This window comes from Apteryx mantelli, chromosome 1 (assembly GCF_036417845.1).
Source record: "Apteryx mantelli isolate bAptMan1 chromosome 1, bAptMan1.hap1, whole genome shotgun sequence".
In the NCBI taxonomy this organism is placed as follows: Eukaryota; Metazoa; Chordata; class Aves; order Apterygiformes; family Apterygidae; genus Apteryx; species Apteryx mantelli.
In genome coordinates, this window is record NC_089978.1 from 206,689,699 (window position 1) to 206,714,090 (window position 24,392).

At 42.3% G+C, this 24,392-nt stretch overlaps 2 protein-coding genes across 4 annotated transcripts in view; one reads left to right on the forward strand and one right to left on the reverse strand.

Annotated features, from left to right (window-relative positions):
* The window catches only part of DUS4L (dihydrouridine synthase 4 like), a 45,661-nt gene extending 37,172 nt beyond the window's left edge, over positions 1-8,489 (reverse strand). The window contains exons 1-3 of the mRNA XM_067299377.1: positions 8,449-8,489; positions 7,806-7,940; positions 7,436-7,557 (exon numbers count right to left, since the gene is read on the reverse strand). Of these exons, the coding sequence (XP_067155478.1) occupies positions 7,436-7,557; positions 7,806-7,915 (232 nt within the window). The 5' untranslated portion in view covers positions 7,916-7,940; positions 8,449-8,489. The remainder of the gene's footprint in view (positions 1-7,435; positions 7,558-7,805; positions 7,941-8,448) is intronic.
* A 120-nt stretch (positions 8,490-8,609) lies between these two features.
* COG5 (component of oligomeric golgi complex 5) overlaps positions 8,610-24,392 on the forward strand; it is a 194,637-nt gene continuing 178,854 nt past the window's right edge. For all 3 annotated transcript variants that reach the window (XM_067316262.1, XM_067316267.1, XM_067316272.1), the window contains exons 1-6: positions 8,610-8,676; positions 9,630-9,769; positions 10,781-10,838; positions 13,912-13,966; positions 14,065-14,134; positions 19,709-19,829. In XM_067316262.1, coding sequence (XP_067172363.1) covers positions 8,610-8,676; positions 9,630-9,769; positions 10,781-10,838; positions 13,912-13,966; positions 14,065-14,134; positions 19,709-19,829 — 511 coding nt within the window. The remainder of the gene's footprint in view (positions 8,677-9,629; positions 9,770-10,780; positions 10,839-13,911; positions 13,967-14,064; positions 14,135-19,708; positions 19,830-24,392) is intronic.

A 24,392-nucleotide genomic window follows, 5' to 3' on the forward strand; every position in this document is an offset into this window, starting at 1 on the left:
GCCAGCATGCTGTCCTTTTGCTGTGCTGACACAGCTGTCTGTTTTGCCAGGCGGGAAACTTGCTAAGGAAACTTGCTTCAGAAAGAAGCTAAACAACCCACAAACATTTCTCCTTCCTTATTGCAGCCCCTTTTCTTCCCCCTTTCTGTGCCAACATGTCTGTTTTTCATCTGCAATGCAATGGGCAGAGCACATGCGCAGAGGCAGCTTTGTGTCAAGTGGGAAACCAAAGTGTCAGCGCTCAACCTGGGTCTACCGAACTATTTGTGATTTACTAAGCCCTTGCAGAGAGCCAGATGGTCATATGGAACATGCTCTCCTCTCTTATAGCTGCTGCATTACATTAAAGGCATCTAAAAATATCTCAAACAATCTTAGCACTCACTTTCCATATAAACAATTGCTGCAGTTAAGAGAGAAGGGGGAATAGAGTAAGAAAGCTATCTGAGCGTAATAAGTGGAGAGAGATGATCCAACGATGCACAAGGCAAGTGCACTTGCAGTGATGAAAAGACCACAAGTGCTTCTGAAGATTTTCTGAGAAATCTTTCCTATTTTAATGGAAAATAGGTAGTTCAAGTCTCAGAGGGCAGCAGTACCCTATTAATCAAGTTGAGACAATTCTAAAAGTTATCTAAAAACCTCAGCAAGCAAAATGATTTCTTGCATATTTTCAAAACAGTGTCCATTTAGACAGTGTTTAGCTGAAGCGATTCACACTGTTATGGTTAAAATTTTGGAATAATCCCATGCACCTAATTTTTTGGTTGAGAATTAAATAATAAAAATGCTGAGTCTAGACATAATAAAATTTTTAGCAGCAGCCACAGGGAACCTCTACACCCATCTTAGAAATAGGCAACACAGAAACGACCGTCCCAAATAAAATGAAAAACAGAAGTTGCAATTGCAGGCTCCAACTCTACTCCACTAATTAGAAGACAATATCCCCAAACAAGAAGCCAGGAAGTTAAACATAAAACCACAATAAAATTTTAATGAGTAGCTCTAAAACAGGTTGTGAAAGAATAAATGTTAATAATTTAAGTACTGTAATCTTAGCAAAACTGTCCAAGGCAGAGTATTTTAGAGGCCTATAAAAATCACAGCGAGCGTGAAAGAGGTGAATAGGAGAAAGATATTGTTCATAACACCAGAACAATTTAATTGCGTACCCCTTGTTATCAGGCAACAAGGTTAAAACATAAAGGAGTATTTCTTCTCCCCTTCTCTGTCTCCCCTGCCAATACTCTGCACAATTAAACTGTGAAACTTCACAGAATCGCAGAATGGTTGAGGCTGAAAGGGACCTCTGGAGATCATCTAGTCCAACCCACCTGCTCAAGCAGGGTCACCTAGAGCACCTTGCACAACATCACGCCCAGGTGGGTTTTGAATAACTCCTTCTCTGGAGACTCCACAACCTCTCTGGGCAACCTGTTCCAGTGCGCTGTCACCCTCATAGCAAAGAAGTTTTTCCTCGTGTTCAGAGGGAACTTCCTGTGTTTCAGTTTGTGCCTGTTGCCTCTCATCCTATCACCGGGCACCACTGAGAAGAGTCTGGTCCCATCCTCTCGACACCCTCCCTTCAGATACTTGTACACGTTGATAAGATCCCCTCTCAGCCTTCTCTTCTCTAGGCTGAGCAGGCCCAGCTCTCCCAGCCTTTCCTCATATGAGAGATGCTCCTTAATCATCTTAGTAGCCCTCCGCTGGACTCACTCCAGCAGTGCCATGTCTCTCTTGTACTGGGGAGCACAGAACTGGACGCAGTACTCCAGATGGGGCCTCACCAGGGCTGAGTAGAGGGGCAGGATCACCTCCCTCGACCTGCTGGCAACACTCTTCCTGATGCACCCCAGGATACCATTGGCCTTCTTGGCCACAAGGGCACATTGCTGCCTCATGGTCAACTTGGTGTCCACCAGCACTCCCAGGTCCTTCTCCAGACCTGCTTTCCAGCAGGTCAGCCCCCAACCTGTACTGGTGCATGGGGTTGTTCCTCCCTAGGTGCAGGACCCTGCACTTGCCTTTGTTGAACTTCATGAGGTTCCTCTCCACTCACCTCTCCAGCCTGTCCAGGTCTCTCTGAATGGCAGCACAGCCCTCTGGGGTATCGGCCACTCCTCCCAGTTTGGTATCATCAGCAAACTTGCTGAGGGTGCATTCATTCATAAATGACCTGGATGAAGGGACCCAGTACTGACCCCTGGGGGACACCGCTAGCTACAGGCCTCCAACTAGACTCTGCGCCACTGATCACAACCCTCTGAGCTCTGCCATTCAGCCACTTCTCAATCCACCTCACTGCCCACTCATCTAGCCCACACTTCCTGAGCTTGTCTATGAGGATGCTATGGGAGACAGGGTCAAAAGCCTTGCTGAAGTCAAGGTAGACAACATCCACTGCTCTCCCCTCATCTACCCAGCCAGTCATTCCAGCACAGAAGGCTATCAGATTGGTTAAGCATGATTTCCCCTTGGTGAAGCCATGCTGACTACTCCTGATCACTTTCTTGTCCTCCACATGCTTGGAGATGGCCTCCAGGATGAGCTGCTCCATCACCTTTCCAGGGATGGAGGTGAGGCTGACTGGCCTGTAGTTCCCTGGGTCCTCCTTCTTGCCCTTTTTGAAGACTGGGGTGACATTTGCTTTCTTCCAGTCCTCGGGCACCTCTCCTGGTCTCCATGACCTTTCAAAGATGATGGAGAGTGGCTTAGCAATAACATCTGCCAGCTCCCTCAGCACTCGTGGGTGCATCCCATCTGGGCCCATGGATTTGTGGGTGTCAGATTTGCTTAAATGATCTCTAACCTGATCCTCCTCGAGCAAGGGAAAGTCTTCCTTTCTCCAGACTTTCTCTCTTGCCTCCAGGGTCTGGGGCTCCTGAGGGCTGGCCTGAGCAGTAAAGACTGAAGCAAAGAAGGCATTCAGTAACTCTGCCTTCTCTGTATCCTTCGTCACCAGGGCACCCACCCCATTCAGCAAAGGACCCACATTTTCCCTAGTCTTCCTCTTGCTGCTGATGTATTTGAAGGAGCCCTTTTTGCTGTCCTTGACATCCCTTGCCAGATTTAATTCCAAATGGGCCTTGGCCTTCCTCGTCGCATCCCTGCATACTCTGACAACGTTCCTATATTCCTCCCAAGTGGCCTGTCCCCCTTTCCACTTTCTGTATACTTCCTTCTTCTGGTTGAGTTTTGCCAGGAGCTCCTTGCTCATCCATGCAGGTTTCCTGCCTCCTTTGCTTGACTTCCTACTCATAGGGATGCACCTCTCTTGAGCTTGCAGGAAGTGATGCTTGATTATTAACCAGCTCTCTTGAACGCCCCCTTCCTTCTAGGGCCCTAACCCATGGGATTGCTCCAAGGAGGTCCCTGAAGAGGCCAAAGTTTGCTCTCCTGAAGTCCAGTGTTGCGATCCTACTTATTGCCCTGCTTCCTCCTCGCAGGATCCTGAACTCCACCATCTCATGGTCACTGCCCCCACCTTCACATCTTCCACCAGTCCTTCTTTGTTTGTTAGTACGAGGTCCAGCAGCACACCTCTCCTCGTTGGCTCCTCCACCACCTGTGTCAAAAAGTTATCACCAATGCTCTGCAGGAACCTCCGGGACTGTTTGTGCCTAGCTGTGTTGTCTTTCTAGCAGATATCAGGGTGGTTGAAGTCCCCCATGAGAACCAGGGCCTGGGATCATGAGGCTACTTCCAGCTGTCTGTAGAAGGCCTCCGCCACTTCCTCTTCCTCATCAGGTGGCCTGTAGTAAACACCCACAATAGTGTCACCCACAATAGTGTCACCCATGCTAGCCTGCCCTTTAATCCTTACCCATAAGCTCTTGACTCGCTCTTCATCCACCCCTAGGCAGAGCTCAATACATTTCAGTTGCTCTCTCACCTAAAGAGCAACTCCACCACCTCGCCTTCCTGGCCTGTCTTTCCTAAAAAGTACGTAGCCATCCATGACAGCACTCCAGTCATGCGAGCTATCCCACCATGTCTCTGTAATGGCAATGAGATCATGGCCCTGCAACCACACACAGCTCTAGTTCTTCCTGTTTAGTCCCCATGCTGCATGCATTGGTGTACAGGCATTTCAGAGCGGTGATCGAGCATGCAGGTTTCCTAGGAGGGATACAAGAGGCTCCTCCGTAGCCACATCCCATGTGCACTTCCCTGGCTGCACACACCTGCTGGAGGCACCCCGCCTCGAGCCGTGTTTTGCCAACTACCCTGTCACTATAACTCTCCCCTTCCCCCATCTTTCTGAGCTTACAGTCCTCCTTACCAGGCTGGCCAACCTGTTGGCATAGACACACGTGCCCCGCTTAGTGAGGTGGAGCCCAGCTCTCCCCATCAGTTGTCAATCTTCAAACAGGGTCCCATGGTCGTAGAAACCAAAACCCTGTTGCCAAAACCAGCAGCGCAGCCAGTTGTTAACTTGGAAAGGCCGTCTCCTCCATCCCCCTCACTGGCGGGATTGAGGAGAAGATGACCTGGGCTCCCAGACCCTTCACCACCATCCCCAGAGCTCTGAAATCCTGTTTGATGGTTTCCAGTTTGCCCTTGGTGTCATTAGTGCCCACATGGCAGAGCGGCAGAGGGTACTAGTCCAATGAGTGGCCAAGCCTTGGCAGTCTTTCGATGACATCTCATACGCAAGCCCCGGCAGGCAACAAACCTCTCTAGACAAGAGGTCAGGTCGGCAGATAGGTGCCTCCGTCTCCTGCAGCAGCGAGTCACCCACAACAGTCACCCGCCGCTTCTTCCGGGTGTTTCTGCGAGGCACAGGGTCTGTTGCCCCAGTTACTTCCCTTGCAGCCATGCCCATCTCCTCCTCATCTTGGAGGGCACTAAACCTGTTCTTCACTTGCAAGTCCTCAGGAGCAGTAGGAGCCTTTCTCCTCCTATGAGGAGTGACCAGCTTCCAGCCACCTTCTACAGTGTTATGATGTACCGTTTCACATGGCACAGAGCCCGTCTGCATCTCCACTGCTATGGGGGGTTGAGACTCTTGAAGCTGTAGGGTCTCTGAGAATATCCTATCTCTCGCTCATCTTCTCAGATGCTATGCAGCCTGCTTACTTCCCTTTGTAACTCCTTTACCTGGTGACAACTTGTCAACAACAGCACATCTTCTGCAGAAAAGATGACTGTCAGCCCCAGCCTCATAGAAGGACCCCAGGCACTCTCTGCATCCTGAGACCTGCAGAGCTACATCCACTGTCAGAAGGTCTGTCTGCGTGGAAGCCTCTGACATGGCAGATGCAGCGGCTCCAATGGCTGCTGGAGAATGCACTCTGTGGCATCATAACCATATTGAGGAAGTGTACAATACTACAACTGGAGAGGAGGGCCCCTTCCTTGTGTCCTTCTGCACGCACTGCTGCACCTGTTCATTGCCTCTGTTAGCTGTGCTCTGGGCCTGGCTCTTATATAGCCTCTACCTAGCACTGACTAACAGGGTGCTCGACCCACCCTAATCAAGGGTCAGCTGGAACCAAGGCCCCAACTCCCTCTGATCAGGGGCAGCCAACAGAGCTCGTTAGCAGCAGCTATACTTAGCTACACCTAGCTAGAGCTTCCCAGGAGAAGTTAAGGCCTCCTGTAGCTGTCCTTGCCTAGCTCTCCTTATCTGTCTGCAGCAAGCACCCTCTCATTCCTCAGAGGGTTCCCAGAAAGCCTCCACAACTTCCAACAAGGTTCTCAGAGGTTCTAAGCAGAGCCCAGACACTGCTACACAAACTGCTACATCTGTTCACTGTCTCTGTTAGTTGCACTCTCAACTTAATTCCCATGGGTTGTTGTGAAGATCAAAAGTATAAATAAATTCAAAAGAGGGAGAACACTGGCTCTGTGGACCTCTGAGCCATATATATTGTCAATTATGTTCTTATTTATTTATTGTTTACAAACAAAGAATATTCATGCTTATTTCAAGTTGAATTCTTCTACTAATAAGAGAGGCTACCTGTGCAACTCAATATGACTTTTCTCTGTAACTGGTCTGCTCTAGTTGAGTAATGCCCCATAGCAAATGGTCAGTGCTAAAATCATAAAGTTTACTTCCACTGCTGTTACATAAATGAAACCACCAATTCAGCAGCATAAACAGATGAAGGCATCACACTTTGTAAATCTGACAAGGCTAATCTCCACATTAGCAGAGGCTCTCTCTATGCCTCTTGTTTTCCTCTATACTCTTTATGCTCCATTTTACACTCTTCTATTGCAGCCACATTGTGCCAGCTGACCTTTGTCTTTACTGTTACCTCTTTCCATATATTTTGTATCAATTTCCTCTTATCCTTTACAGCTGGGACTGTACAATTCCTCACACTCCTTCTTTTTGTATTTCTGGTTACGTCTCTGTAGCATGCCTGAATCACTGTGTCTCCCCTTCCATCTCCACATCCATGCTTCCACTTCCAGGTCTCTGCTTGTTCCTTACATCATTCTTGCTGTATCAAAAGCCCTTTCCATTTCCATTTCCACTCCAGCTAATCTGAATCGCTGCTCCCCTTATCAATCCCTAATTCCACTGTATCAAATACCTGGTCTATCCATTTTCCCTCTTTCATAATGCACTTTATTTCTGTTAGAGACCAGACAACGAGTTAAGTGTTCATCTCTGATATACACAAGAAACAGCAATTGCTAGGAGAGGAATCTTACTGCCACCTAAATCAGTTTGCAGGCCCTGATTTTCATGCAGAGTCAAGGTTTTCCAGTATTTCATATGACACACTATCCCTGGGATGTACCCACTCTTACCTATAATATTTCTATGGTTTTGCAATCAGTCAGATGCAATATCCCTAAATTGTTATGGATGTCAAGTGTTAGAGAATATCGGACTGAAGCTGTCTAGAATTAATTGCTTAGCATAACTTGCTTAGCATTAGTAGTTAAATTTACTGAAGCCTTAGGCCTCAGGCTGTGAACTTTTACTTAGATAAGTAAAAGGGGGCCCCAGAGCCGGTTCAAGCTGGAGGAATAAAGAAGTTACACGGACGGCAGGAGTAGCCAACCTTGAAGATAAGAAGCAGCCTGCCTAGAGACAATGAAGAGGCCCAATGAAGAAGGGGAAAAACCCAGACCTAACTATTACTATTGGTCCAAACTATCGCTTAAGGGGTGGGGAATTTAGATTGTAAGGGTATAATTGCCCAGGGATTTCTTTGTCCAGGGTCCCTCTTCAGAGACACCCAGCTCCAGCTGTAATTACCACATGTGTATCATTAAATTTTATTTCTCTCCAACCTGACTTCGAAATTCTGCCTCAGCAGGAACCTAGGGCTGGACCCTGTTATGGTGGCCGGCGAGCCTAATTTTCCATAACATCAAGTTGCGTAACAGACTACATTTACTTGGCCAATTACATTAATCATTGCATAAAACATTCTGAAAATGCAACCACTTGTTAAAAAAATACCTTTGTTTGTTGTGAATTCGCTGTCTCTAGCTTTTGCAGATCTCACAAAATCAGCTGCCACTATCATTGGTGTATAACACAAATCGCAATTGTATTTCCTAACCAAGGTTCTGAAAGCCAACCTGCAGGCACATGAATATTAAAGATAAATATTAAAGATATCTTCTAATTAGCTATTCCAAGATGCTGTTTTGACATGTAATACCATGGAAACATCTAAGTATAATCATAAGATAAACACGTCCCACATTTATCTTCCTCTTAAATAATCACAGGGGGGAAAAGGTAATCACCTCTGTTTTTATAGTCAATAAAAACTTCCTCTTAGAAAATATACTGAAAACCTACAGCTGACATGACAGTTACTTACTTTGAATAACGGACCATAGGGGCACATATTTTTACAACTTGCCCAGCATGAAACAAATCCACCGGATCTTTTACTTGGCATTGTTCGGTTTCTACGACGTCACCGATCATGTAGAGTTAGCAACGGCTTTAGCATCTGAAAAAACGAGCAGTGCTTGAAATAAAAGTATTTCAGCTACTCCTCACACGCCACGCAGCACAGCATTGGAGTTTGAACCGCGCTCGGCCGAGGCGCCCCGCGAGGGGCCCGTCGCGCGCCCCGCGGCAGCCGCGCGGCCGGCAACGAGCCTTCGGCCGCCTCCAGCTGCGGAGCAGCGGCCTCGCGCGCAGGTGCCGGAGCGCAGGTGCGCGCAGCAGGCCTCTGGCCCACGCTCCGGCGCGGGTCAGAGCGGGCCGCGCAGCGCTGCGCCCCCGGGCTCGCAGTGCCCGAGGCAGCGGGCGCGGCCTCGGCGGGGCGCGCGGGAAGGCCTTCTGTAGCCGCGGCCCGAGCTCTCGCCTCAGCGCGCCTCGCAGCGCTGTGCGGAGCCCGGCCCGCTCCTCGTCCGGCTGCTGCCGCCCCCAGCTGCCCAAGCGCCGCTCCCTCGGGCTCCGCGCACAGGGCAGGCGCCCAGCCCCAAGGCCCGGCCCGGCTCCCTCGCACTCACCACGTGGCGCGAGCACACAGCCGCCTTCCGCCACGACCCCCTGGCCCCGCCTCCCGCCCCGGCCCGGCCAATGGCGCGGCACCGCTCCGTCGCCCGCCTTAGCGTCATCGCCGCGTCGCCGCCGCTCGGGAGTGACGTGCGGGCCCTCGGCACCTGCCAGCATGGAGGAGGCGGGGGCGGGCGGCGGCGCTGCCCCGGCGGCGACCCTGGCGGAGCTGCTGGCGGACGGTGAGGGGCGGCCGTTGGCGGCGGCGGCCTTTGGCGGCGCGCGCGCGCGCGGGGAGCGCGGCCGGGGGCGCCCTGGTGGCACCTCGCGGTGGCCGGAGGCGCCGCTGGGACCGCGCTGCCGCCGCGGCCTCGGCAGGGCGGTTCGGGGCGGCCCCGGGGAGCGCCGGCTCCTTCCCGCGGCGGCGGCCGGGGCGAGCGGCTCCTGCGCCTGCCGGGGCGGCGAGGCGCAGGAAGCTTCGGTGGCAGAGAGAAGCAGAAACTGGGGAGCTTCTGGTTCGTTCAGCTGCGCCTGCTGACAGCTGCTTCCTCCGGGAGGAGGCCTCCCCCGGGTTGTAAAGTTGTTTTCATGGCACGGGCTTGTCAGGTGGCTTGTCTACCTGTGTTGGCTTGCTCCGAAAAGGGGAAAGAAGTGCGCCCGAGAGAGTTAGGAAGGTGCTCGATAATATTAGTAAACAAACTCTGGCTCGTGTCTGTCCTTGTTAAAAATCATCGTTACAGTGCCGTTTCTTAATTTAGCATTCTAGAAATTAGTATGGTTATAAAATTCTGATGTGGTTTCATGGAATTGTGTATATTGCCACTTTGTGATTCTTGGTCTGAAGATGATCGTGTGTTTGATTCACACGCAACCTCATCTTCGTTTATGGAGTTTGACAAAGAAGATGACAGTACTTTTTAGTATATCCTATTCAAGAAGAGGCTGTGGGGAATAAAGGAATAACTGTCTTCTGGGTTTTTTTTTTGCTTTTTTAAAAAAAAGTCTCCAGTTTCAAGCTTGCTTCTCTTGATTGTGACCTCTTCTAAGATCAGTGTTTTGTTTATGTTACACAATGTAGAGAACATGTGCTGATATATGTAGAGAGATTGATGGTCTGCAAAACATGCACTTTATGTCCACATATGTTATTTAACTGTTTTGAAACATGAAGATGAAATTTATTTTTTTTTTTCAGAATGTTACGCTGAGTTCTTCAGAGAAGACTTTGATGTCAAAACTTACACTTCCCAGTCTATCCATCAGGCTGTGATAGCTGAACAATTAGCAAAACTTGCACAAGGTATTAGCCAGTTGGATAAAGAGCTTCATTTACAAGTAAGTTTAAAACATACCTGTTGTTCTGGGGTGGTTGATACAAACTAGTTAAAAGTTGGGTAGTCTTTTGATCTTGCTGCCTCCGAAATTATCCAGTATACTCAGCATGGGGTCACTAAAGGTAAAACTTGTTGCAAAAGTAGCAGTGAATCTGATACCTAATTGAGTCAAGTTGAGTCTTAATATCCCTCCCAGAAAGCCATATGCTGTTTTGCTTTGAATTTCTGCACTCAGTGTCTGTGTGCTTGGAGGTTCCACTGTTTTTTGTGAGAATGTTCCCTGACTCTTTCCAAGTGATCATGTCAGCTATCAAAAAAACTGTCTTTTGGGATGATGATTGAGAAGATACTCAATGACTGAAGATAACTGAATGATTCAGTTTGCACCCTTTCAACCTGTGTTGGGGCCTAGGCTGTGATCCTTACCTTTAGCTGGGCAAACATAATCTATATTAGCGCACATCCACGCCTTCAGAAAGGGTTTTGAGTTTGGACAGAGCCAGAAGGTTTTGTGCTAGAATCCATACAAACACTTAAGTTGATCTTGCCATGAAAAGACTTGCCAAGTTTGTGTTTAGTTTCAGAGATGCGTCCTCCTTCATTGGTAAATTCTTAGGGAATGAGTTTTTAAAATTTACCTCCAATAAATAGAAATTAAAATACTGAAAATGTGAATATACATTCTTATTTGGCAATTAACAAGCTTACATTTACAATGATTGTTATATATGAGAGCGTGTTGAAATGGGACTGCACTCTGCTGGCTTTAATTAACATCTGTTGGCTGAGCTGCAATAACTGACTATCTTGTAGTTCTGAGCTCACTCTTTTTGTGAATTAAAATATTATTTCTGAAAACCTTTTCATTTTTAAAGTGTGGCCACTATTTCCTGTGTCTGCATAATGTAGGAAGATGATGATGTTTTGATATTTCTTTTAGGCTCTCATCTCCATTCTTCGGTGATGATTTCTCATCTCTCCTTTTTTTTTTTTCTATTTATTTTTTTTTAAGGTTGTTGCAAGACATGAAGACCTGTTGGCCCAAGCAACTGGGATTGAATCTCTGGAAGGTAAATACATTTATATTATGCTCGGTGCTTCTTATAACTGAGAAATTGCTGTTAATGTCTGCACAGGTAATGTCGTTCACTGTCCCCTTTGGCCCATAATGTTACACGTTACAGATCTTACTTCTGAGGAGTTATATTTGGCCGTTCTTTTTGTTGTCAGCAGAGGGAGCTCTAGGGAGACGAGTCAACTGGTATTTCTCTGCAATAGTTACCTCTTAGGAAAAAATATTTTGATAATCAGTTCTGAGCAACTTCAACAATCAAGTCATTCTGACCTTTTAACATATTTTTCTAAATAAGCCTAATTCTAGTGGAGCATTAGCTAATATCTGTTGCCGTAAGTATGAAGTTTGTAAACATCACATGTGCGTGTGTCACAAAATCTGCAAATCTTGATTAAAGAGGCTTTAACACATAATCTTAATTGCATAGGGTTTTTTTTTTTTCTGAAAAGAGGCTACCAAGTTTAAAACATACATTTATTTTATTCCACAGTTTAGGATCTGGCTTTTAATAGAAATTGCTGATTTTAAAAGGCCTTACCTAAAAGCTATTGAATCTGTATGGAAAAAAAGGTTGCGATATATGGTACTTGTGCCAGGAGCACCACAGACCTCTCATTCTGCTCCCTGTTACTTGCCCGGGATTTCATATGTTCTTCTTTCTTTGTGCAGAAAGGTAATTATTTCTATAATGTGTGCCTCTTTGCATATACCATGGGATCTATGCGTCTTTCCTTCCCTTGGCCATTTTATGACTTGATAAGTGTCTTCATCCCTTTTTACACTTTCAGGTTTTGGCATAATCAGCCAGTTTCTGTTTGCTGACAGTTAGAGTGTCTCCTGAGTCTTTGGAACTTGTTGGATACAGTATTCAACTGTTAGCATTTGCATGCAGATATAAAAATAGAGAAATGCCTATTTAATGTAGCAATGTTAACTCCCAAACTGCTTTTTAAACAGTGGGGAAAATTAAGGCATAGGAATACTTGAATCTGCATTCATCTTCCGAATAATAAGTAGATAGGAATCTGTATTCTACATCAGTCTAGTGATGGATAATTGTCTCCCAGTTACAATCTCCAGCAATCTGTGCTCAGTGGAGTTGTGTTCGGAAATCCTGCTTGTTTCTGAAGGCATTCCTTCCTAGAATAGCTGTTTGCCCACTTCATTCTGATGAATGAATGAAGTACTTCAAAACAACTATTCAGTTTTGAAACACTTCTATAAGGCAAACGTAGTAAATTATGCATGTTATACGTCTAATAATGCAAAATAAAACTCAAATCCAATCTGCCTAAAATTTGTTGACATTTCTTCATTGATATAGGGTTATGCTCTCTAAGAAGTCTCTTGTGAGGGAAGTAGAAGCATGGAAGGGTTCTAATCCTGAAAAGCATTTGACGCTTGAGATATCAGTAGAAACTTCAGTTCTGTAGTTAACAGGGCAGGATGCCAGGAAAATCAAAAGTCTACACAAAAAGATGGTATTTTAAGTTTTGCAAAACTTCTCTTACCTCTACCTGGCTTGTGCTACGCATAATATGATATAGTCACTGTAAAAGAAACACTGAGTCAAGATTCATAAGAAAAAGAAAAGATTAATGTCAGTAGAAATATTAATTATGAAGGTAAAAAAATGCAGCTGAGGGCATCATCATATACTTAATCATGAAAGCTGTCAAGTGAAGCTTATGGAACTAATTTACAGCATGCACAATCATTTGAATGTGCAAAGTGGATCTCATTAAACATTTACAATAAATCTTCCTCAACTAGTAAATTGCTGGAGACTTGCTTTCTTTTTCAGGTCTGTGCACTTTAACAGTACAGTAATCTGGCATACATACTCTTTTCTGGTTCATTAGCTCAAGATAGGCTGAACAGCATCATCCCATATCTTATTTGGCAAACACACGGTAGATTCCCTTCTCATCCATCCCAGTTCTGCCTTCTGACAAGAGGACTGTTTGCTATGATAGTAATGTAACAGTAATAGCTGTACCAATGTCATGTTCCTGGCCCTCCCCCATTATTGCAGTATAGAGTTGAAAATTCAACCTGTTCAGCCAACTTTTCCCCGTATCTCGTATCTTCATCTTTTGATGTGTGAGAATTGCATGCTTGCCATTGCATGTATACGTCAGAGGTCTCTTGAATCTGTCAGTAAGCCAAGTTAATAATTCTGAAATATGGAGGAGATGGGAGTTGGCATATTTATAAAAGATGCGTGAGATATTGTCCCTGTACAGGGCAAGCTGAATATGAATGACTAGATTAGCAGTAGTTCTGTGTGTCTTTTGCCTTTCTATATTGTATTGTAATTTTGACCAATTTGATGAAGATATGCGTGTAAACAACACTTTATAAAAATGTAGAATGTTTGAGAATGCTCACAATAACTGAAACAAAAATAATTTCATAGGTCTGGGTTTGCGTAACTTAATTAAATTCTCAACAGACTGATTCTGTATTGTAAAAAATGGCTACTACCCTTGACCGCTTTGTTTGCAATTTAACAGGAAAAGAACGAGCATACTTATGGGTTTTTTTTGTGCTGCTTTGCTGAACTAATCTGGAACAAATGTGATTAGGGTAGTTGGCTCTGTTTGTAATCTAAATTAGATAATCTCACAGTGTCATTGATACCTTTTAGCAAAAGTTGCTAAAGGAGGAAAATTTTGGAATAGAACTGGTTATTTTCTCAGTCCTCTTTGCATGTTGGTTTCTCTGAATTGACTAGACTTTATGTTGAAAAAGTTATGCCATTTTTGTATATTATGTACAGGTGTGTATACCAGACAATATGGTTTTGAACAGAAGTCGCAATCATCATTCTCTTAGAAAGTGACATACTCTAAATAGCTTATTTGAAAGTTAACATATGATGAATTTCAGAGTGATATTTGTTCTGTATGTATGTGTTCTCTACCAAGAAATTTTCCATAACATTGAGTAATTGACTTATTACCTGCTCAGTTATTTCAAAACAGGCTATGTTGCGTTCATCTGTCTGCACAGTCCCTTCTACAGTTGATAAGTGTTACATGTAACATGTCTGCTTTATTTTACAGGTGTCCTCCAAATGATGCAGACCAGAATTGGTGCTCTACAAAGTACTGTTGATAGGTATGCCATTTACTGTGATTAAAAAGTATAAATTCTTAATTGTTCTACCATGATATTTATTACTATTTCCATAAATAAATGTCTCTTCTTATTTCTAGAATTAGAGTCAAAATTGTTGACCCCTACAACAAAATAGTTTCTCGCACAGCTCAGCTAGCAAAGCTTCAAGTAAGTTGTATTAAAAATATATTTTAAAAATCGTGTTTGTTTCCTAATTTTCTAGAGCATGCAAAAAGGTGAATTATCAGATATGGGTGGAATTTGCATATTCCAGAAGACTGTAGTTTGTTTCCAGTATTTCTTGATGAAATTAGGCATGTGTGTGTCTCTTCATGAGCTCATAAGAAGTACTTCATGCTGAAAATTGGGAAACTGAAGTTAGCACTAGTTAGGTTAATTTTTGCATGGATGGAGAAAAGAGTGAAGGGTTGTAAGAGTACGGATTAATTAAGTTCTCATTACTGTTTGTGTGTATTTGATATGTAATGTTATGGTGCAATTTTGTAGAAGTTACTTTTCTTCTTTTAGCTAATGCATATTAACTGCAGTTTAGTAAAGAGTTTGGGAATAAAATCTTTAAAGATAGTCAAAAGGCCGCTTACAGAGCTAATGGTGGTTCTGGAGTTTTAAAAGCGTTAAGTTAAAATACGTCATTATCCCTATCTTTTAAATATAAGTGAAGTCTACAGAGAATGTAGTTGCCTGTTAGAAGAGGGGAGTGGGAGAGAGCTTTTCACAAGCACAGTGAGAGAAGTATCAAACACTTCTACTGTTAAGTTTTATAATAGTGGAAAACTATTCCATAGATCTTCAGGAGTTGCACAGCTGCGTTCTAGTGTAACTGTTCAGTTTGTGGTCTGAAAAGCAACAGAACTCCAAATCTCTAAATGTTAAATGACTTACTGTTTGAATTGTTTCTATTCACAAATTTACCTTAGCTTTACAGAACTTATCTTTTTAATGGCTGAAATTTGAGCTGCAGATATACACTCAAGTAGATTGTCATCTGTGGGTGACTGCTGTTTTACAGCAGAGTAGGTGAAGCTGTAGACTGTCATGCAGTTCCTAGTCTGGGTGCTGGTGGAGCACCTGCACTAGTGTCTCGGTTGATGTTCTGATATTTCCTATATTACTTTCAGTAGCAGTGAAGTTCAGCAGGAGGCTCTTAATAGTCCGTTTAGCCAGTTTGTACAGCTGCTTCTCCTGTTCTTTCCAACTCCAGCTCTTGTTGTTTTTGCTGCTGAGACTTTCATGTGGCAAGTTAGGTGCAGGTTATTTTTGTTCTCTGATGTCTGTTGCAGTTGTGGAAAGGACTGGAGAGATTTGGGGCTAAAGATGAAGATCAGTTTTGCCCTGACCTCACACAAAGTCAAAATCTGGAGGGATCTCTGAGAAGAATCAGTCCCTGGACTCAGACACTGTTTCTCGGGTGCTCTTTGCTTCCTCTGTGCTGTAGCAGGGGTATGGCCATACAGACATTACTTGCATTATTCTGGCCTCAATGTGGTCTGAAAGCAGCATGCAGCCAGGGACTGGATTCAGTGTTATTCAGGATGTGCCAGGGAGTTTGAAGTGTCTGAATTTTCTTGGCTGTGGATTTATCTTGTTCTAAACCATGATCAGAAAGAAGTGCAGGGTGAAGGGAGCCTCTTGGGCTACCTATCCTAGCAGATAGTGCATCGAAACCTGCCTTCTTACCTCACCACAGAAGGATGACTCCAGTTTCTCTGTCAGCGAGAGCCCGTCCTCTGCATGAGAACTGCTGCCCCCTCCTGTGTTGGCAGATCTCTTGTGAATGCTGTGCGTTAGTGCTACACTGCTGGAAGGAACTGAGACTTGGGACACCTGAATTATGAAATGAAGCTGCAGTTAAAGAGAGTTGAGTCAGTAGGCCTTTGAAATCTCAGCCCTCCTTGTATCCCTAAGACACACTGCTGATTTGTCTCTCTACCTGGCCACCCTGTTTGTTCAGGAAGGAAAGGCATCAGCATAGCAAACAACTCACTTTCTGGCTGTGGCAGAGCTTGCGACGTGAAATTGCTCGCTTCTGTCTCAAACATGTGAGACTGGTAGCCTGGGACAGTTTAAAACTTTAAAATTTACTTTTTCTACTAACTGTGCATAAATTGGTTAAAAGAAAAAAAGTAGATGACTGATAAAAGACAGTGCTGACTGTCAAAACCCGTAGGGTTGGCAGGTATGCTTTGCTGAACTGTGATGTTTAAGGGCCTCTTGTATTCATGATTGTGCTATTTTAGTGCTTCTCCATTGATTGCTATGGGACTGCTCACAAACTGAAGGAATATTTGGTTTGCATAAAGCTGGATTTTGCCATCCTTAATTGTTTTTAATATAGTTTGGCTTTTTCATAAATATTCTTGCTGCAAATTCATTGTCAGACTTCAAATCTAGTCCTGAATTCTAAATCTCTGCTTCGTGCTTGTTTATGTTCTCTCTTCCTCTGCTCTTACAGCTTCATGGCATCCCAGGGGAACAGCAGACTCACAAAGCTTACTTCCTACTTTAAATCATACTTTCCTCTTCAGAGCACATTCAAAGTCTTTCCTTGGCAGATCACAAACGAAATGGGATTAGTTAACAGCTGAAATATGTAGCCAGAGAATCTGTACTTTAGAGGGTTATTTTCTGTTCAATTCTGTCTAACCAAATGTTGCCTCCTGTTTTCTTAATTTCAGATACTTGTGTTTAAAAATCCCTGTAATATAATATCTGATTTTTAAAGTTAAAAAAAAAAAATCTGTATTTTAAAATTATTCACTTTAAAATATTCACCAATAACAGATTTCCTGCTGGTACTGTGGTAGCTAAATAGTAAATGTAGTCTGAAGAAAGTGAATTGTGTGATCGTTCTTCAGGCTTCTGCTATGTATACATTCAATTGCATACATGATCGGCAGATATAGGCACAGTTTCAAGTGGTCCTCTTTTTATAATTGTCTTCCCTCAATAATTTCTTAAAACTAACCTGAGAATAAAAATAAGAGGGCTTATGGTTGTTTTAATTGTAGCAATAATATCTCTCTTAGTGTTGATATGTTGCTTTAAATTTCAAAAGATAACTGTCATGTAATTTCCAGAAAAATCAAGTTTTATTTCCAACCTTAGTAAAACCACTGGACTAACTCAGGCTACAGGCCTTCTTCTGAATTAATTCTTGCTTGAGCAGTGGATTTTATTCAGGAAACATTCACTGATGTAGTATGCTTTTCTAAAGCTTTCATCCAAAAAGGAATTAATTCAGGTTTTTGTTGTGCATGTGGTAAAATTTTATGTTTTTCATAGTCCCATGCAGTTTTATGATCTAGCATCAATGAACTACCCCACTATTAAATAATATATTGCATTCTTTTACAGCGACTGAGAGTTTTATTAAGTTGAACATTCCATTAAATGGAAATAAGTGGATGAAACAGAATTTTTTTGTCAAGGACACAATATAGTAGTGATCACTATGAAGTTAAGAGTGCATCTCATCTTCAGTGTGTTTGGATTTTTCTCCTCCATTTTTCTTTTTTCTAATTCATAGGGCCAAAAGTTAAAACTTGTTTTTGCTTTTGTATCTAAATGTAACTTTGCTCATCTCTCAATCAGTTCGATAATCCTTTTAAAAGATAATTTGCTATGTTTGTTTCTTGGGATGGGAGATAATGAACAACAATCAAATGAAAGCAAAATTGTCTTCTGGCATGTAAAGTAAAAGATAGTCAGATGATCACTGAAGCTGAATACCTAGGAAAAAATTAGCCAGAGATACACAATTGGATTAGAAAATGATTAAATCTGAAAGCAAAGTAGTAATACTGTGCCCTCTTTGGTGAAGCGCAGTGCGCTATAAAAGCTGTTTCTCATTCCTCTTGCAGAAATTTAGTTCAAAGATGTGAAGGGCTATGCAGATCAAGATTTTTCCTAATTAAAGAAATGAATTAATAAAAACTAATGCGTTAATCTTTTTAAGTAGTATAAGCCCCACTTGAGTCTCACTAATGATAATAGAAATCATGTGGTTAAGTCCCCTTCTAATGCTTAGGAAACTTGCACTTCAGACTATGTGATAGTGCCAAAAGCAATGAGAGTAATTGTGTTTTCAGTGATTTGTTTCAGTGGGTCATTCCTTAATTTTTCTTTTTTATTGGGTCTAGGTTTGAATAACATTAAACTATAAATACTGTATTTTCATTGGTTTGTGCTAGCATGCCAAAGAGATTGACCAGTTGTTCAATTCACTGAATATCTGTTGAAATGACTCACTTGTGTATGTTTTCATATGTGCGCTTTGATGTTAGTTTTCAAGACATTAACCTGAGTTTCAGAATTTTGTGTTTACCTCATCTCCATCATCTGCAGTCAGATTAACAAATTTCACAGTAATGCCTGCAACTATATTGAAATTCACATATTTTCTTTACCTTTTCCTAAATTACATTTCTGAACTCTGCTTTAGATTTTATCCATTCCAGAATGTTGCTTCTACTATGGCATGTACCTCCTGACCTGACTGACCCAATCCAGTCCTAATGACCTCAGTATGAGCTCTGTTATTTCTATGGTCTGTCTCATAAATGTTCTTTTTTTTTTTTCATAAAGACTTCCAGGCATCTTTAATATTCTTCCTGTCACTATGTAGTTCTAAACAAGCCTTTCCTAGGAAGGACCTTCAGTAAATTTGTTTGGGCCTTGATAACAGTGTATCTAGTTGGCTTGGGGGTGAATTAGCTAGTATAGAAACTTGTGGTTGATGTGTGTTTTAAATTACATGACAAGCAGGTAATTTAAATAGTTGGTGTAGTCTAAAACCAGCTTCGGTATATCTCCACTACACTTGCAGCTTGTGGTCAGCTCGTACCCGCTGTCATCAGAACCTTCTTTCATTATAGGTCTTCCCAAAATCCGTTATGTGCTTGGTGTTAACTCTTACTGTTTCTTTGGCTCTATCGTTTGCTGTGTAAAAGGAGAAAACCTGTTTCAGAGTGTTAGCTGAGTGAAAAGTTGTGAACCGACTGTATTTGATTAGGATGTCAGCAATGCTTTTATTCTGAATTGGTGCTAATGAAAGCATAAGCGAATGTTTCCTGAAAATTTACATACGCATATATCTAATTAATTTTTAGTCAAGAATTTAATGTACTTAGCAAACCTGTGAAATAGTGTGAGTTAACAGTTGTCTGAATAAGGCTTATTGGCGTTACAAAATTTTTGATGAAAATGATTTTTTACATACATTCCCACCATAAATGTCAAAACATATGATAACAGCTTTGAGCTTTTAAGTTTTATTGTCCTCTGAGGTAGATGTTTATGTTTTTCTTATTTTACAACAGTCTTTGATTGGCAAAGCCAACTTCTTAATTTTACTAAAGTTTGGGGAGAGGAGGAGTCTTAAGGTGCAAAATACAAAATAAAGCTCACTTCTAGTTGTAAATAGAACATGTTTCTGTCATAGGGTTCTGATTTCCTCTTTTTGCTAGTAATGACAGCATAATCTCAATAGCACTAGGAATGTAATTTCCAGCTTTTGAAAGTATTTGTTCTATAGTGCATAAAGTTATGCAAAAATAATCCTTAAAAAAGGGGATTTCAGTTTTTGTCAGTGCCTTGTTTTTATTCACATTCATACTTCCATTTAGGAGACACTTTTGGTTAAAATGTTTCCAATTTTGAGGCCTAAAATTATATGGTCGAAGTGTAATGATAATATCCCCTAATGCTGTGATTTTTCTGCAGGCTGCCTGTGACTTGCTGCGGAGAATAATCCGCATCTTGTATCTCAGTAAGAGACTTCAAGGACAGCTGCAAGGAGGAAGCAGAGAGATAACAAAAGCTGCCCAGAGTCTCAATGAACTTGGTGAGTCCTTCTTAGTTACTTTTGGAGGCATTTTTTGCTTGCGTTCCCATGGCTTACACTAGTGCTTCACTTGGAAAAATCAGAGAAACTCCTCAAACTTTTTACTATGGTTCTCATTGTCTACTTTCTGATTTGAGTTGGTAAATGATATGGATAGCATTAGTTCCCTCTTTTTTTTTTTTCACTTGACTTTTCTAGACACAGTTATTGTGTGGTAATAACTTACATTCTTTTGGGCAACCATTTTTGGGGGGGGGGCAATTAATTTCTTATTGGCTTGTGTTTGTATAAAATACCTTAAGAGGTGACAGATTGCATATTTAGCTTTTGGAAGTCATTGCATTATAATAAGATATAATTTGAATTATAGTTTGCATCTTAAAAAATTATTTGGCCCTGTGACCTTTATGAAAGGTGTTTGTGGTATGTCATACAAATACCTAAACTGATTCAGATACTGGAAGCAGTCTGCTGCACTAGTGACTAATTTACCCTGTGTTTTACCGGGTTCTAGGAAAAAGGGTAAAGTAGTTCACATGACACTTGGGTTATGTTGCTAGACTGTTTTCAGTACCTGAGCTAGCTTGGTTATTGCCACACTGTGCTGCAGGATGCAGTGAAGAATATCCCATTAGTCTTGGAGATCTGTCATTGCTGTTGTGTAAGGTATCCTGCCAGCTATTTCTCCTTTGGTTTAATGGTATTCAAATTTCAGCTTCCAAAAATAGGTTGTGGGAGGGTTAACTATCAAATATTCAGAATCATCCTGAGGTTTTTTGTGCATATTTGTCACTACTGCTCTTTTCATACTGTGTAATCAAAAAGTTATTAGACAATGATTTAGTCTTACAATTAACAAATGCTATGTTGCAAATGGAGAGTGTGTATATTTATTTAGTATAACAGTTTGACTGAAGCGCTTGAGCATCAATTGGAGTGTTCTAAGCCAGAATAGTTTTTTCCAGTGCATCTTCCTTTTTCGGTCTCCCCTCCTGTGTTCGTGAAAAATAAAGTAAATACTGTCTCTTAACTACCTGAATTACAAGTCTTGTGGGATTACTGTGAATGGTAATTCTGTTCAAATAATTAATGTAGTTTAATGGCAAAATCTGAGCTGTTTTTTCTTATGCAGTTTTTAGGTTTTTTTAAAAAGAACTTTTATTACTCCCTTTTTTTTCTTTAATCATTGAAAAAAAAATCCACTTTCTTTTGTTAAAGTGTCACAGTTTTTTGAGTTTATTCTTACAAATTCTTGGTCTTTCTCTGAATCTTATCGAAGCCTGAGTAATTATTATTGTTGAATAGAAAGGAAAGTGTGTGTCCTTAGGAAGCACTTTGAGTTTCATCCTACCATCCACAGGGGGGAGCCCAGTGGCCCTTGTGGCCCTTAATTTCATTCTGGGTTGCCTGTGGCCAGGTGAAATCCCTTGTCTGCTGTCATTTCTCCCTCCCTCTTTTTTTCTGATATCTCTTCCTTTTCTCTCCCTTCTCTCTTCATCTGCATCTCCCCCTCATCAGCTCTCCACTCGTTATTCTCCGTTGCCCACCACACTCTTACCGCCTCCCAGCTGGCCTCCGCTCAGTGCTGCTGGCCATGGAGCCCGGGCTTAGGTGCACCTGAGCGCACAGGAAAGCCCCATGGAGGGAAGGCCGGGGTGGTAGGGGGGATGAGGAGCGTGGGGAACTGGAGGGGGCCTGTGTGGTGACGCAGTGGTTCCCTGGATATGGGTTAGCTCTGGAGTTTGGGGTATTGCTGGGGAAGCACTCTGCTGTGCCTCTGGCCTTGGGCAGCGTTGAGCGGTGTGGGTTTTACTGTAGGGTGGAGGTGGTGGTGGGGTGGGGGGCAGTAGAGCAGTGAGGGTGCAGGGGCTTGGGGTGAGCTTGTGGAAATGCTGTGCTTCGGCCAGGCGGGACATGTGAGGTAGTGCTCTGCGGCAATGAGAGGCTGGGAGGTGCAGGGGGCAGACGCTGGGTGCTAGTTGCTTGGTGGTGAGATACAAAAGCTTTGGGAGGGCTTTAGAAGTACTATGACATCTGATGGTGGTAAATATGTGGTAGGGCTGGGTGATGAGAGAGCCCAGAACTGGACAGGGAGCTCTGCATTGTGGCAGTTTGCCTTGAACTGGGGATCCTGATCAAGATTAATATTAATTTGTGTTTTTAGCCAGAAGTGTTTGACTATGCCTTTCAGCTCTCATTCAGGGAAAAATTCTTCACGTAACAAGTACAACAGAAAAGCAACAAGCAATGCAATATAATGCCTACTTTGCTGAAATCAGCAGCACCATGATTTTATCTTAAAAGCTTGGCATTTGTTATGGTTTAACATAACTCTTACTGCTTACAGGTTTTTCTGGGCTGGGTCTAGAGATAACTGACCATATATTTTTACGTACCAATATATGCTGTGTGGGGGTTGGGTGGGGGAAACCCTGTGTGTGCCATTTAGGTACATGTACATGGTATATATTTCCTCAGCAAATTTATGTTAGTTAAATTACATTTTATAGTCAGCTGTGGCTTGAATATTATTTTGCAGTGAGGGGAAAAGACATAAAAATATAAAATCTTAGAAGTAGATTGAAATAGGGATTAATCTTCCTTTGTCAGAGGAACTCCAAGCAACAGTAGCTTTTACTGAGAAGGGTATTTTTAACAGTTACTTTGAGTTGCTGCTAGTCTGTAGAGCTCCAACCTAGCTGATGCCATTAGATACTGTAGGCTTACTCTGAAAGCATTTAGTAATATTTTCACTGAGATCTGCACTAAAAGCTAAAGCAAATACAAAATTCCTCTGTGTTAAACTTTTATATTCGTTGAAATTAACTTCTCAGCTTGGCACATTAAGAAGAAAAAGTGAATTCTCTATGTAATTTTTTAGAGATGAAATGCTGTTTGTATTTTAATGAAGGTATTTACATATTTTCTAACTTTTCCATTGCATTCCTTTCTTCTTCCCTCCCCCTTCCCCCCAAGTTTGGGTCCTCCAGCAAAGTAGAAACAGAGCTGTGGTAGCCCACTGCATAGGCTGTTGGCTGGTTCTCTTGTGATAATTCTTCATTTATATTACACAAATCTGATTCAGCATATGGGCAGGTAAAGAAAGCAGCCTGTTCAGATGTCAGCACAGTGCCTAGCACAGTGGGTTACATGCCCTGACTAGACTTCTTGGTGACACTTTAATAAAAATATTTCATAAGGTGAAATAGAAGCATTTCTAAACAAGTTTTAATAATATCATGTAACAAGAAGGTATATTGCATACAGTTCCCGTGCACAGAAGGAGTTTTACAGGCATTAAGAAATCTACTGTCTTTATGTGGGTATGTAGAAATTACTGTCTCTGAAAATGGTCTGTAACTGAGCAGATGAAGATTTAAAAAATTCTTATCTGTGCAACTAATGTCTAGTTTGACTGTTAATTCCATCTATCGGTTATGGAGCTGGCTTCTGGACAACAAGAAATTTATATCCTTTGTTTGTTAGATATGTATAACTGATGTTATCATTATTCGTATAGATGCCTAGTTGTCTTTTAATTATAATAAACTAGTCTCTGTGTATGGTTCTATTATAATTTATTTCACAGCAAGTGAATTTATTTGCTTGAATGACCTTGTGTGCATATAAAACTTTGAAATAGGCTCTCACAGCAGCCATAATTTTGCTCTTTTGTATGCCCAGACTTAGTCTGTGACTAAGCTGTGCAGCCATAAAATGAAGAGGAAATGATTTACTGGAAATTTTTTGGGGTGTCCTGGAGCAGCTTCTTTACTGAGACAGTACTGACTTTCATGTAACTTAGGAGAGGAGAGGATGGGGGGAGATATGACCATGACCTTACTTTCAGTGTCAATGATGGTAGGGTAAGAGGCAAAATATCATAAGATAGAGAAGTCTAACTAAAATGGAAAAAACACTAGACGGGGATCATGATCTTTTCAATGACGTAGTAAAGCTTGCACATGGCAGTTATTTAGGCTTAACACAATAGAGGACTTCAGGGAACTTCCAAGCAATAAAGCTCAGTTTGGTAAGTGTGAAGACAAGCGTGTTGGATAGAAAAAAATTGAAACTAGTTAGGATATATATGACACTGGGTGAAATACAGTTTGAAAGAAGTTATTTGACTATGTCTGAAAGGCCCTTTTGTAGCTGGCATAATGTAGGTTGTATGGTTCACCCTTGGTTGAACTGGTTTCATTTATTTTCTAAACAAGTGCAAAGTCCTAGCGATAAATAGCAGTAATTAACAGCAAAAATATGAAATGAGTGTTTAGGCAATAGTTCTTTAGAGAGAATGGGGCTCAGATGGAGCTTGGGTTGAGGGTGAGCCACTCGTTCACTTGTTTTCTAGCAGCATGATAAGGTTGGCAATGAAGCTCATACCGATATTTATAAGGAAGGATATTGTTTGCAAGGCACTTGAAGTAAATCTTCATTTGTTCATGCTTCAGCTGGAGCATCATGTCCCTTTTGAGGCACCTCATAGGAGAAGGATGTAGGTTAATTGGAGAAAGTCCTAAGTACAGCAACAATGATGACTGAAGATCTTCAGGATGG